Raw genomic sequence first — 15,705 nt, forward strand, 5'->3', positions numbered from 1 at the left:
TGGTGAGGACCCATGAGCGCTAAACAGAGACTTTCTCTGAGCTGTAATCAGGATTGAAACAAAACAGAAAAAGGGAAGTGTTCTTTGCAATTCAAGAGTGGCTATAAATGACTTAAAGATTATCTTTGCGTACCACCAGTGGTACCACACAGGATGAGCGTGTTCTGACAGGCAGAATAATGGCGGTGTCATGAAAATAATACAGTCACACCTAAAGGGTTTACGTTTGACAGAAAATCCATAAAATGAGTGGTATTTCCTAGTGGCACCCGGAAAAATCAAAGATCTTGCCTGAAACTTGCTACAGAGAGAAAGATAGAAAAAAAGCACATTCCATAAACACAGCCAGTATATTCCCAAAAGTGGGATGGGAAAGAGTCTGTCTGAGTGAAAAATGAGGGTGTGGTCGAGTTGACCCATGGTGGATGCAAGCAAGGGGTTATTGGGGGCGGGAGTGGTGGCATCGGGGGTGGAATTAGGGTAAGTGAGACCAAGACATAAGACCAGAAATCTTCTTCGCTTTGATGCCAGTATGTTGAACTCTTGGGGGCTGACAGAGGAGGAGCTACGGAAGACTGACGTGAAGCTGCAGTACATAAACATACAAGGACACAACACGCAAATTCAGTTCTATTAGACAACTTTAAACATGCTCAACATGTGCTCAACACTGCCAACACCAGCATCCACTGCTCTTTCTAGAAACTCCCTTTCCTCCCAGATCTGGAACCTCTCCCCCTCCACTGAAAAGTGATGAGATTTCCTGAGGCTCATCTCTGGAGGAGAGGCCTGGATACATGGACACAATGGCTTTTGATAAACTGAAACAGTTAGACTTAGCTGACGACTCTGGCTGATCTGGCTGTGCAGCTTGGTTTTCCTAAATTTTGGACTTTTTTTTTTTCTTTTTTTCTCGTTTAGTTCCTTTGCCAGGGGCCTGCCTCTGGAGAGTCCTAGAGGAAAAGATCTCACAGTCTGAAGTCAAGGATCCATTCCTCAGAAACTTCTTTGGGGTGTGTGTGGATAAGGTCCATCCTCCATGCTTGTGGCTGACCACTGGCTGCTCACGCTCTGTGTGTACAAGAGACAAAATGAGAGGGAAGGGGAGGGGCAGGAGAAGGGGGAAGGGGAGGGAGAGAGCAGAGCCTCCTCACTTAGGGCTTCGTTCTTCAATAACGATGACTCTTGTTCAACCAGTGCTGATCTGGACTGGCAGATCCGCATACCTCTGAGTCTTTGGGGTCTAAGGGCTGGCTTCTTTTGGAGAAACAAATTTCATTTGGAAACATTTTGTTTTACATGTGGCACATCAAAAAACCAAATGATACAGATGTAGGCACACTCATGCCTTGGAGTGTTTCTGAATCTTATTCTCCTCCTCAAGGTTAGAGCATTGATAGCATTTGGGGTGAATCCTCCAGGCATTTCCTTCCACTGTTTAAATCCATAAACACGCACTTAGAAATTGACCCTGTGTGTGCACGTGGGTGGGGGTTTATTTATTGAAACTCATTCATTCATTCATTTAATAAATATTTACATGCCAGGCACTGCACAAGGTGCTGGTCTTAACAACGATACCCAACAGTTACACAGTGAATACCATGTGCCAGGCACTGTGCTTTACAACGTAGCCTTCACAGCCCTATGAGGTAGGAACTATTTTATCCTTATTTTATTTATTCTTTTATTTTTGTCTTTTGTCTTTTTAGGGCCCCACCTGTGGCATATGGAGGTTCCCAGGCTAGGGGTCAAATCAGAGCTATAGCTGCCGGTAACACCACAGCCACAGCAGTGCCAGATCTGAGCTGCGTCTGTGACCTACACCAAAGCCCACAGCGACACTGGATCCTTGACCCACTGAGCAAGGCCGGGGATCAAACCTGAGTCCTCATGGATACTAGTCGGGTTCATTAACCACTAAGCCACGATGGGAATTCCCTCATCCCTATTTTATAGATGAGAGAACTGAGGCATAGGTTGGTTAAAAGATGTGCCCAAGGGCACACAAATACTTAGATTTAAACCCCAATGGTCTAGCTTCATAATAAGCACCTCTAAGTGTTATGCTCTATTATTTTGGGCAATGACAGAAAGGAAATGAAAATGTTCCTGGAATTTTCATTCCAGTAGGAGGAAACAGACCATTCTATATATATATATATATAGAATGTATGTATGTATGTATATATATGTACATGTATGTATATATGTGTATATACAGTATATATGTATATACATATATGTGTATGTATATGTATATAAATATATATTATATTTATATAAAACTATATATATAAATTATATTTATATAAAACTATATATATAAATTATATTTATATAAAACTATATATATAAATTATATTTATATAAACCTTTATATGTACATATAAAGTTTGTCAGGGAGAAGTACGTATTAGGGAGCAAAGTAAAGTTGGTTAAGGGGACGGAGGGAAGAGGGGTGGAGCTGTGGGTGCTATTTTAGAGAAGCTGGTGGGGGTTAGCCTCTCTGTGAAAGTAATCTCAAGGAGAGATGCAAGAGATGAGAATGAGCCATGGGAACATGAGGAGGAAGAAAATTCTTGGTAGAGGGATTGATAATTGCAAAGGCTCTGTGGCATGCTTGTATTGCTCAAAGAACAGAGAGGAATTCAGTGCAGATGAAGTGGAGGAGTGAGGGGGGGAGAGTGCTGGGAGATGAGGATGGAGAAGCAGCAACCAGATCATCTGGGGTCTTAAAAAGCTGTAGGTAGAAAGGGAGATACTTTCATGTTACACTGCAGTGTAATATTCCACCCTAGGAATGAACCACTGTGCATTTAAGCAATTTCTCATGGAGGGACATTTAGGTTGTTTCAAGGTTCCCCCCATTTCAAACAGAGCTTCAGTGAACATCACTGCACATCCTTGGTTCACATCCTGGGCGCATCTTAGAATCATCTGGGGGATGTTAAAACCTACCAGTGCCCTGCCCCATCACTGGAGACTCTAATATGACTGATCCAGGGTTGGCCCTGGGCACTGGAGATTTTAATCTGTAGGGAGGAGAACTACTATTTTACACGCCATTTTATGACACTAAAAAGTAGAACTGCTGGGTGGACAGGCACATAGACTTAACTGACCTCCCAAGATTGTCCCAATTTACTATTCCACTCATGGTGTAGTATCCAATTCTTCACACTCATCAATTTTGACATTATCCATCTTTTACGCTGTTTCATATGGCAAACCAAAAAAAAAAAAAATATATATATATATATACACATATAGTATTTCATTGTTGCTTTAATTTGTATTGCCCTGGTTATTGGAGAGGTTGAACTAACTTCCTTCCTTTCTTTCTTTATTTGAACACTTTTTTCATCTTTATCCTGATTTCTTCATCAATGTCCCACAAGCTTATATCTTTTTCAAAGCAAAAATCTTTCCATTGTTGATGACTTAGGTCTGACCTGTCTTTACCTCAGTTTATCTGAACCAACAAAGAAAAGCCCTTCTGATCTTCTGGAAATAGGTAATATTCCCCATTTTTTATCATGGAATCAAAAAACTCTCTGAAGATAACATCTGTGCAAAACCGGGAAGCCTTACACCAGCCAATAAAACAGGAAATACAACAGATTTGCTGTTGTTTTTGCAAGAAGGCCAACTTTTACTTATCCCCCTTGATATACATGCTTACTTTCCATTCTATGCAATGGGAAGATATTCTGAGGCCAGGAAAGGACCCATTCCAGTCTGTTTATAGGACAGGAGTTTTACCAGTACAGAATGGGTCAACTTCTGCTAACTCTGAACCTGCTAATGGGTGACAGTTGTGGGACCCTTAACCTTAGAAATTAAGTTATTCTTTAATGGAACGTTGGAACACGAAGGCTCTTATTGTTAGAATGACAAACAATGGAGTTCCCGTCATGGCTCAGTGGTTAATAAACCCGATTAGCATCCATGAGGATACTGGTTCAATCCCTGGCCCCGTTCAGTGGGTTAAGGATCCGGTGTTGCCATGAGCTATGGTGTAGGTCACAGACTTGGCTTGGATCCCATGTTGCTGCAGCTGTAGCATAGGCCAGTGGCTATAGCTCCAATACGAACCCTGGCCTGGAAACCTCCATATGCCATAGCTGCGGCCCTAAAAAGACAAAAAGGCAAAAAAAAAGGGCAAAAAAAAGAGAATGACAAACTAGCATTTTTAATACATGGTGGGCATATGCCTGGCTGTTTAAGTCCCTACAACACCACCCAGAAATGTAGGTTCAGTGGAATTGCAATGCACATGGATTTCACTTACAGAAATCAACTATTCATGTTCTTCGAAAAGAAAAAAAAGCAACTGTTTAAATGGAGATTCTGGCCACCAGATTGCTCAATGTCTAGGGGTATGAATGGGTATGTGATTCCTATTAAGCTTGGAGTGTGGATCCAGTGTTTGAACATACAACCCAAGTCCTAAACACCTAATGACTTCAACTGGTACTCAATCCAAGGAACATCATCTCTTCCAGTATTTGAGAAATCATTGGCTCTACTGGGCTGATGAGGAGATGGTGTGTGAGTCTCTAACAGGGCACCCTCCCGTGGATGCTTCCAAGATTAATATTGACTATACTCAAAGCTCACCTTATATCCTGACATTATAACTTCACTCCTGAGTAAGAAGCAGCTCCACTTTTTGTCTATCTAGGTAAGAACGTTCTCCATTAAATGCAAAGCCTTAGCACAGTGCTTCTGCAATGTCAGAACACTTAGAATATTTTTGGGGGTGGGCATACTTGTGGTAATGCATATTTCAGGGCTGCTCAGGGTTTTGATGAGGACCTGGGAACCTGCATTTTCACAAGCATCCACGCTGAATATGTTTTGTGAAACGCAAATAGAATAACCAAACCTTCCCTAAATCCTCAGGTACCAGCAGAACATAAAAGTCTGTGGACTTGTTGATTTAGGCTAGGGATGTGGAGGATTAAGATCAATAAATAGATGGCTGCAATACTTGAATGTTTCACCTCCATGATTCATTTCTCCACTTTCCCTGGTAACATGAGAGCAGGGAACTTTATATAACTCCAAGAGACTGCAAGTTTCTGATTCCATTTGGACCAGAACAGTTCTTTTCCGCCAGCTCAGCATTCCATCCAAAACTGTTGAATATTTTAGTTCAGTGAGTCCCAGATCTAAGGGATTTGATGTCATGAAACTCTATCTTTCTTGCTCCAACCACCACATGGCTTATAGAGATATCCTGTAAAATTAGGATCAATGATAGAAAAAGATCAGATTTGTGGTTACCAGAGTAAGGGAATGGGAGGAGGGAGAACTGGAGGAAGGTGGTCAAAAGGTACAAATTTCTATTTGTAAGATAAATAGGGAGTTCCCATCCTAGGAATCCCACTAGGAACCATAAGGTTGTGGGTTCGATCCCTGGCCTCGCTCAGTGGGTTAAGGATCCAGTGTTGCCGTGAGCTGTGGTGTAGACTGCAGACGTGGCTCAGATCTGGTGTTGCTGTGGTTCTAGCGTAGGCCGGCGGCTATAGCTCTGACTGGACCCCTAGCCTGGGAACCTCCATATGCCACAGGTGTGGCCCTAAAAATAAAAAGACAAAGATAAATAGGTACTGTACATTGTGATAAATACAGTGAACACACATGAACATATATGAATAAATAGAATGAACACAATGAATATAATGAACATACATGTTATATATGAAAGTGGCTAAGACAGCAAAGCCTAAGAGTTCTCATCACAAGGAAAATATTTTATTTCTTTTATTTTGTATCTACATGAGCTGACAGATGCTCACTAAACTTACTGTGATAATCATTTCATGGTGTATATAAGTCAAATCATTATGCCATACACCTTAAACTTATACAGTGCAGTATGTCAATTATATCTCAATGAAACTGGAAGGAAAAAATTAAGTGAGGTTTTTGATGAATTTGGGTAAAGACTATCATGACCTGAGTCTATTCTAAGAAAGTAAACTACCTGAGATTTCAGTCATTTGAGGAAGAAGAGACTGGTTACACTTTACTTTTTCTTTCTTTTTTTTTTGTCTTTTGTCTTTTTTGTTGTTGTTGTTGCTATTTCTTGGGCCGCTCCCGCGGCATATGGAGGTTCCCAGGCTAGGGGTCGAATCAGAGCTGTAGCCACCGGCCTACGCCAGAGCCACAGCAACGCAGGATCCGAGCCGCGTCTGCGACCTACACCACAGCTCACGGCAACGCCGGATCGTTAACCCACTGAGCAAGGGCAAGGACCGAACCCGCAACCTCATGGTTCCTAGTCGGATTCGTTAACCACTGCGCCACGATGGGAACTCCCCTAGTTGGATTCTTAACCAACTGAGCCACAATAGTAACTTCCAGTGTTCTAAATAAGGATAAAACATCAAGAACCACCTTTTTCTTAAAGGCAAGACTTCAGAATTTTAAAAAAGCAATCGTTTACTTCAGACTTCCTTTCTTTTTTTTTTTTTTTGATGAAACTCTGAAAACTGCCATATTTAAAGCATTTGGTCTCATCTCTAGGCCAGGTCTTTCCTAAAGTCAGATTTTCCCAGTGCCTCCAAGGAAGTCTTTGCTGCCTTTTTAGATGTGTTACAAAAGAACCTCTCTGTGGGTACATTTTCTACTTGGTAAAATGACTCCCCTCCTTGGCCTTGACTTAGATGTAACACATTAGGATGCTGATGTAAATGAAAACTGACCACTCTGTTAACCACTGGCTACTGTGAGTTCTTCCTTTAAGATTTGAGGGCAGGAAGTTTGGAGGTTTGGTGATCAGCTGAACCGGAGGAACACCAGGGTGGGAGTGGGGAGCTTGAAAAAGCAGATTCTTGGTCCTCACTTCCTTTTTTTTTTTTTTTTTTTAAAGGCCTCACACCCATAGCATATGGAGGTTCCTGGGCCAGGGACTGAATCCAAGTCTCTGCAGTGACCTGAGCTGCTGCAGTAGTATTCTTAGTCCACTGAAGCACAGTGGGAACACTCCTGGTCCTCACATCTGACTTAGTGAGTTGGAATTCTTTGAGGTAGGGCTCCAATGTCAACTTCTTTTAACCGCGCATCCCCCCCCCCCCCCCCCCCCGGTAATTCTTCTGCAGCCCAGAGTTTGGAAACCTCTGCCTTAGTAATTCCATGTTGCCATTCAATTCCTCCAGTAAGCCAGGATGGGAAATTTTATTTCAAAGGATTACTGAGAAATTGGTCTTATTGCTCTTAACAGAAGATAGAATTGATTTCATCCACTAAAGGCTGGTTTCTTGCTCTCTCTTACACACACACACACACACACACACACACACACACACACACACACACACGAAAAAGCCTTTAGATTTGAGTTTCTCTGGGATTCTAATTCTGGAAAACAGTTTTGTTTTCTTCGAATATGAAAGGAAAAGTACTAAAAGGAACCTGACTATTCAGATGGAGAAATAATTCTATTCTCACTTTATAGAGCGGGAAATTGAGGCACAGAGAGGTTAATAACATGCCAGGGGGTCAGGTAGTAGAGCTAGGATTTGAATCCTGAGAAAACTGGTGCTAAGGGCCATGCTCTAACCACTGAAACATTTCCTCTCAGGGGGAAGAAGGAAGGAAGGGAGATGGAACCTCCTGTCCTATCTCCCACCATTTTGGGGTGTTTTTAGGGCCACACCCACAGCAAATTGAGGTTCCCAGGCTAGAGGGTTGAATCGGAGCTGTAGCCACAGGCCTACGCCACAGCCACAGCAATGCCAGATCCGAGATGCATCGGTGACCTACACCTCAGCTCACGGGCAATGCCAGATTGTTTAACCCACTGAGTGAGGCCTGGAATCGAATCCAAGTCCTCATGGATAGCAGGTGGGTTCGTTATCTCTGAGCCACTCTGGGAACTCCGCTGTCCTATCCTTTACTACTACTGATAACCTCAATCATGAGCATACAAACATCAATCCTTCATCTCCACATAGAAATGTTTACATTAAGAATGGTGAGAAGTTTCTGTGGTGGTGCAGTGGGGCTAAGGATTTGGCATTGCTGCAGCTCAGCTGTGATATAAAGTGCAGCTGCAGCTTAGATTCAGTCCATGGCCCAGGAACTTCCACACACCGTAGGTGTAGCCAGGAAAAAAAAAAAAAAAAGCCCCTCAGATCAAAAGACAAACAGAGAAAGTTCTCATATATGAAGACTTCTGGGTCACCAGTAACACTTCTTGCATGGTGTCTAACAGGCAAACTGATTTTGAAAGCCAATGGAAACTACAAAGTAGACAATGTCTGGGCTGCATGTGCAGATTTTGTATGGTTTTTGTTTGGGGCCCTCAACATGTGTTTAAACAATGTGAATAGGTTGTCTACAACGAAAAATCAGAATACTTTAAGTAAAAAGCCAGCTTTCCAATGTCTTTTAGAAAATTGTCCCACAAGGTCTGCCTTCTATGTGGTGACATGTAGCTGGCACAGAGCGGTGGCTGCTCCCTCTAAACGGCGCTCTCTCTTCTCACTACGGTCTCCACTGCTTCCTACTGCCCTACCAGCAAGTGGCTTCATGCAGGTATGTTCCCTGACTAGCTCCTGCAGCCCTTTGATTTTGTAACCCTTGGCCCAATCTCACCACATTCTTGGGTTACCTGTAACCTCACCACAGCAGCGCTAAATTAAAATTTTATCTAAATTTTAAAAGTGTAGCTAAATTTAAAAATTCCAAATTTAGCCACAAGTTTAGTGCCACCTACTGGCCTTTGTCACTGGGTGTACTAGAAAGAACATGAGGCTTAAAGGCTGTGGGGTGTTGTGGTTAAAGACAGTTTTCAAAGCCAGATTATCCTGGGCCTAACCCCTGCCTTTATCACTAATGAGGTGTGAGCCATCAGGCAAGTCATTTCACCTCTCTGAGCCTCAGTTTGTTCATCTGCAAAAATGGGGATAATAGTCCCTACTTCATGGGGTTGCTGGGAAGATATAAGAGTTTAGAGCAGCACCTGGCATGTGGTAAGTTCCATGTCAGTGTCAGCTGCTATTATTATAACCACTTAGCTCAAACACTGATCTGGGCAGTATGTATTTTCACAAGTCCCCAGGAGTTAGGCCAGGATCTGGCCTTGTACCCTTGGAGTTTAGCTCATGCGTACAAAGCTTTGAACTCTAGTAGTATCTTAAATTCTGAGGTCCATCCCCTATCATGTTGATAACCATGGGAATAACAGAATTAATAAATGGTTGGTATTTTTTGTGCACTACCAAGTGACCAATTTACACATATTCTGTGTGTCATCGAATTAACCTGCCCAACAGCTTTATTAAATGGGTACTCTACTATGATCCCCATTTTACGAAGGAAGAAATTGAAGTTAAGGGAGGTAAGCAGTTGGCTGAAGGTCTCATAGTAAGTAAGTGGCAAAGGGGGTATTTGTGTGCAGGAAGTCTGGTCTGAAACCTGCACCATTAACCCCAACCCCCCACAGCCCCATGCTCCCACGCACAAGTGCACTGTACTTTCCTCAAAGAACAGTCACGTGGGAGTTCCCTCGTGGCTCAGCAGTTAAAGAACCCGATTAGAATCCATGAAGATACAGGCTTGATTCCTGGCCTCGCTCTGTGGGTTAAGGATCCGGCAGTGCCATGAGCTGTGGTGTAGGTCGCAGATGAAGCTTGGATCTCTTGTTGCTATGGCTGTGGTGTAGGCTAGCAGTTGTAGCTCTGATTGGACCTCTGGCCTGGGAACTTTCATAATGCCGTGAGTGTGGGCCTAAAAAGCAAAAAAAGAAAGAAAGAAAGAAAAAAGAATAGTCAAGCATGTTCACATCTATCCCTCAGCTGCCTTCTCTTCTTTCACAGCCCAACGTCTATTTGCCATCTTGCAGGCAAGAGATTCTGAGGTTCTTTTGATGTTTTAGTGTCCTGTTTTCCCTCTCTTTGGCCAAAGCCAAACATGTTTGCTTTTGTGACACTTTCTATTTTGACATCTCCCCCTTCACCCAGCTGCCCCTAACTGCTTGTGGACCTGGCTTGTCTGACAGGAAGTTGACCAACTGTAACATCTCCTACCTCTTGGTTGCCAAGGTTGGGTTGGCTGACCTGGCAGGCTCAAGGGGGTCCCCTTCCTCCCTCACCCACCTTGTGACCCCTTCCTGAAACCAAGTCAGGAAAACTGATCTTCCCAGCTTGAGGGAAATGGAGCAGAAGTCCCCTACTGCTCTGTCAGAACAGCACCAGGATTTCTTTTTTTTTCTTTTTTTTTTTTTTTTGTCTTTTTGCTATTTCTAGGGCCGCTCCTGCGGCATATGGAGGTTCCCAGGCTAGGGGTCTAATCGGAGCTGTGGCCACCAGCCTACACCAGAGCCACAGCAGTGCGGGATCCGAGCCGCGTCTGCAACCTACACCACAGCTCACGGCAATGCCGGATCGTTAACCCACTGAGCAAGGGCAGGGATCGAACCCGCAACCTCATGGTTCCTAGTCGGATTTGTTAACCACTGCGCCACAACGGGAACTCCCAGCACCAGGATTTCTCAGCGTTCCTCTCTGCCTTGCCAGGAGCTGTGCAGTGAGACAGGGAGGATCTGGGCGTGTCATTTCCAGGTCTTGGTTGTCCAGCACACCACCCTGGCCTCTGTCAAACCTCAGATGGAAAGTATCATTGATTCTAGCAGATGGAGCCCATCTCAGCAGGCTGGAGAAATCAGAACACATTTGTCCAAATCTGGAGAGAAACATCAATAGCACTCATCTCTTTATGAGATGAGAGCTCATTGGAAATACCACAAATGTGTGGAGACCCTTCTGCTCTTCAGCTAAAACGGTTAGGCTAGTTGGATGCAATGTCGTGTAGGAACTCATTCAGCAGATCAGATGCGAAGGCAGAGTGAGTAATAACCTAAATATTCCATTGACTGTCCTACATTTCCCACTCTCTTACACTTAGGGGGGGGACTATGTGACTGGTGTTAGCCAATCAATTATGAGCCTAAGTGACACGTATCCCTCCAGGGCTGAGGCAGTGAAAACCCCCGTGGGATTCTCTGGTTTTTCTCTCCCCAGTCTTGGCCTGAGAAGCCCTCCTGTTCTAGATCAGAGGTTGGGAAACTATAGCCCATAAGTCAGCTCGCTGTTTTTGTAAAGTTTCAACACACACAGCCACACCCACACATTTACATATTATACAGTTGCTTTTGTGCTAAAATGTTGGAGTTACGTAGCTGCAACTGAGATGCTGATAGTGGCCTAAAATATTTACTACTTGGCCTTTTACAGGAAAAGTTTGCTGACTCTTATTTTTTTGTGATTTCGAAGTTGGCACTTTTATTTTATTTTATTTATTTATTTTGTCTTTTTAGGGCCACACCTGAGGCATATGGAGGTTCCCAGGCTAGGGGTCAAATTGAAGCTACAGCTGCCAGTCTACACGACAGCCATAGCAACGCCAGATCCAAGCCGAGTCTGTGACCTACACTGCAGCCCATAGCAACACCAGATCCTTAAGCCACTGAGCAAGGCCAGGGATCAAACCTGAAACCTCATGGTTCCTAGTCAGATTCGTTTCTGCTGAGCCACCACGGAAACTCCGAAGTTGGCACTTTTAAAAAGATTTTTAAATTATAGTTGATTTACCAGTGTTGTGTCAATTTCTGCTGTACAGCAAAGTGACCCAGTCATACCTATATATACATTCTTTTTCTCATATTCTTTTATCATGTTCTATCACAGTGATTGGATATAGTTCCCTGTGCTGTACAGCAGGACCTCATTGCTTATCCATTCCAAATGTCATAATTTGCATCAACTAACCCCAAACTTCCCATCTGTCCCACTCCCCCCCTCCCTTGGCAACCACAAGTCTGTCCTCCATATCTGTGTTTTGACTCTTGTTTCAGATAGAGCAGCTACAAGCTGATAGAGCTGCACAGAGCCTGGACTCTGAGTGACTGTGTGGAGGAAAGCAGTTCCATAAATGTAAATGGCCCAGGTAACAGCAGTGAAGAAAAATTAAAACTCTTTTTGTTTGTGCTTGTTATGGGAGCACAATTTAGCCCATCCCCGAAGATTCCAGTGGGCTCTCAAGAAAAGGCCTTTTATGTCGAGAGGGAATAAAAAATCCTACTTACTTCCGTGTGAAGTGAACGGCACAAGAAATAGCAATGATGAGAAGGCCAATGATGATGGAGGCAACGGCCACCCACTTGGCATTCCTCCCAAGCCGCTTGGCTCCTTCAATGTCTCCTTCGTTGTAGCTGTTCAGAGACTGGGGGACACAAAGGAAGAGCTGGTGATGACATCCCACAAGGAAAAACATGTGCTGATCTGAGCAGGTGACAGGGTTACCACCTCCTCCAGGAAGCCTTCCCTGAACTCTTCATCTGCATTAACTTTCTCTCTTGTATTTACAACACTTACCATAGCATATTGAAAAGACTGAATTAGCCTCTCCCATTAAAGCCTAAGTGCTATGTGGGCAAGGACCACTGTTCATCTTGTTGAGCATAGTATACCAGCACCCAGTGCAATAGTTATCATGAAAATATTTGTGCATGAAAGGGTGAACAAGTATATCTGTCCCACCCACCAGAAGAGGTGTTTGCAAATGATGGCTCATAGGCCAAATCCAGCCTGCTGTTTTTGGAAACAAAACTTGTTTGGAACACAGTCACAAACCATTTGTTTACTATTGTCTGTAGCTGCTTTTAGGCTACAACAACAGAGTTGAGTAGCTGGGACAGAGAGATACTGCCTACAAGTCCTAAAAATACTTGCTATTTGGTCCATGACAGAAGGTCAAGGACCTTGGCTGATCTGTTTACCTTTATGCCCAATTCAAGCTGTCATTCATCGGGCAACTGCTCATACAGCTTTCCCAGCTGTCAAAGTATTGGAATCCTTTTGTACTGGCTGGTAAATAGCAGCCACTGCCCCCTGGTGTCCCAGCCATCCTGTCCACTCCTCTGAGTTCCCCCAGGCTTCCCCATGGTCCAGCAACTTCAGGGTATCATTGGGCTCAGCAGGGCATCCCTGTGCAAAGGCAGAATCAAATTCTGTGCCCCTTTGAGCACTGGTCCATGGTAGGAGTTCAAGAAATACGAGTTGGCTGAATGTCTAAATGACTACATCCATTTCTCTACAGAATACGAGTTCATTGAGGGCATCTGGGAGTCCCAGGTAGAGGTGCTCAGAGAACGCTTGCTCCTGAGCTGAAGGCCAGATGCTATTCTTTTTTCTTCTACTAAGCCGTCTTTATCACAACTCCCATGCTGAGAATTCCCCTACAGCTGTGCTGCAGCTCAAAGAAGACTGGAAAAAGGCATTTATAAGTTATGAACAGCGCAAGCTGATCCATGCTATGAACTGAAGATTTCTGTGGGAACCTCTATTCTTGATCCTGAAAGCACAGCACTTCAGAAAAAAAAAAAAAAATCACTGCTCTTCGTGGACTATTAAGGGGAATGAGGCACATGCAGACACCCACAAGGCAGAGGAACACCCTGTGGAGCACAGAGCTTTCTGTTTCCGGAGGCTTCCACCAACTCTTAGACCCAGGCCACCTTAGGCAGCAACAGGCTGGGAGACTTGCCTTTCCCGTGAGTTTTGCTTTCAGGCCTCTTATGTGAATGGGACAGTAGGAACTTGCAATAACGTCCTGTCCATCAGGGACGGCCAGCCCTGAATTCTTGAGTTTTTAACCCTGGGTGCCCATTAGAAATACTGGGATAGTGTCTTTTTTTTTTAAAAAAAAATACAGATAACTGAGCCCTACTCTGGAGAGACTGATTTATCTTGTGTGAGAACCAGACACCGGTTCAAAAAAATAAACTTTGGTAAATATGCCTAATATAAAATACACCATTCCAGGATTAAGAAAATATGGTGCATATACAATAGAATACTGCTTAGCCATAAAAAGAACGAAAAATGCATTTGCAGCAACATGGATGCAAGTAGAGATTATCATTTTAAGTGAAGTCAGAAAGAGAAAAACAAATACCACATGATATCACTTATATGTGGAATCTGAAATATGGCACAAGTGAACCTATCTACAAAACAGAAGCGGACTCACAGACATAGAGAACAGACTTGCAGTTGCCAAGGGGGAGGGAGTGGGATGGACTGGGAGTTTGGGGTTAGTAGATGCCAACTATGACATTTAGAATGGATAAGCAATGAGGTCCTCCTGTACAGCACAGGGAACTCTACCCAATCTCCTGGGGTGGACCATGATGGAAGATAATACAAGAAAAAGATTGAATATAAGTATAACTGGGTCACTTTGCTGTACAGCAGAAATTGGCACAGCGTTGTAAATCATCTATAATTTTGAAAATCAAAAAAAGTACCATTTTAATGTTTTGAGGGAACAATTCAGTGGCATTAAGTATATGCACATTTCCTGTGCAGCCATCACCACCATCAGTCATCTCAAACTCAAATTCTATACTCATTAAACACTAACTCCTCATTCTTTCCACCCCACCCACCCTCCACCCCCTGGCAACCACCATTCAACATTCTGTCTCCATGGATTTGACTACTCCATGGAGTAGGAGTGGAATCATAAAACTTGCTTTTTATAACTGGTTTATTTCAATCAGCACAACGTCTTCAAGGTTCACCTATGTTGTAATATGTGTCAAAGTCTCCTTCCTTTTTAAGACTGAATTTTGTTTATCTACTCATGAATTGATGGATACTTGGGTTGCTGCCACAGGTCTTTTTATTTTTTGCATTTAAAAATTTTTTTATAGCTGATTTACAGTGTTACATAAATTTCTGTAACATATACATACATTCTTTTTCTCACATTATCCTCCATCATGTTCCATCACAAGTGACTAGATATAGTTCCCTGTGCTATACAGCAGGGTCTCATTGCTTACTCACTCCAAATGCAACGGTTTGCATCTGCTAACCCCAAACTCCCGGTCGATCCCATTTCCTCCCCCTTAGCAACCACAAATCTGTTCTCCAAGTCCATGAATTTGTTTCTTTTTTGTAGATAGGTTCATTTGTGCCATATATTAGATTCCACATATAAATGATATCATATGGTATTTAAATTTCTTATTTATGTATTTATGTATGTATTTATTTATTTATTTTAGGGCTGCACCTGCAGCACATGGAGGTTCCCAGGCTACTGTCTTTCTCTTTCTGACTTCACTGAATGTAAGAGTCTCTAGTTTCATCCATGTTTCTGCAAATGGCATTATTTTGTTCTTTTTATGCCTGAGTAGTATTCCATTGTGTATATGTACCACATCTTCTTAATTCATTCATCTGTCAATGGACATTTGGGTTATTTCCATGTCTTGGTTATTGTGGTCCACAGGTCTTTTTAAAAAGCTTCTAAGGATTGAAAATCTTTAGTCTAGATAGCTGTCCTTAATGTCCTGCAAGCTTTTCTCACCATCTTAAGAATTAATCCAAGGAAGTGTGTCACAGAGTATGGGCTCTAAAATTAGAGAGACCTGAGTTCAAATTCCATGTCTTATCAGCTATGAGAACTAGAGCAGGTTATCAAGCATTCTAAGCCCTGGTGTCCTCATCTGAAAATTGGGGACAACACTTTTAATGCCTCCTTTATATTAATGCATGCAAAGGGTTAACACTGGCCCAGAACATAACACATGCTCAATAAATGTTAACTTTTATGGTGAACTGTCACACCTGTTTTATTCTTTTTCTAAGGCTAGGATCACTGGGGTACAAGAGAATCATC

The 15,705-nt window shown here is 43.0% G+C and overlaps 1 protein-coding gene across 1 annotated transcript in view; it reads right to left on the minus strand.

Annotated features, from left to right (window-relative positions):
• Positions 1-498: 498 nt before the first annotated feature.
• The window catches only part of TMEM233 (transmembrane protein 233), a 40,279-nt gene continuing 25,072 nt past the window's right edge, over positions 499-15,705 (minus strand). The window contains exons 2-3 of the mRNA XM_047762328.1: positions 12,101-12,237; positions 499-1,071 (exon numbers count right to left, since the gene is read on the minus strand). Coding sequence (XP_047618284.1) covers positions 1,065-1,071; positions 12,101-12,237 — 144 coding nt within the window. The 3' untranslated portion in view covers positions 499-1,064. The remainder of the gene's footprint in view (positions 1,072-12,100; positions 12,238-15,705) is intronic.

The sequence above is a fragment of the Phacochoerus africanus genome, chromosome 15, assembly GCF_016906955.1.
Source record: "Phacochoerus africanus isolate WHEZ1 chromosome 15, ROS_Pafr_v1, whole genome shotgun sequence".
Lineage (NCBI taxonomy): Eukaryota > Metazoa > Chordata > Mammalia > Artiodactyla > Suidae > Phacochoerus > Phacochoerus africanus.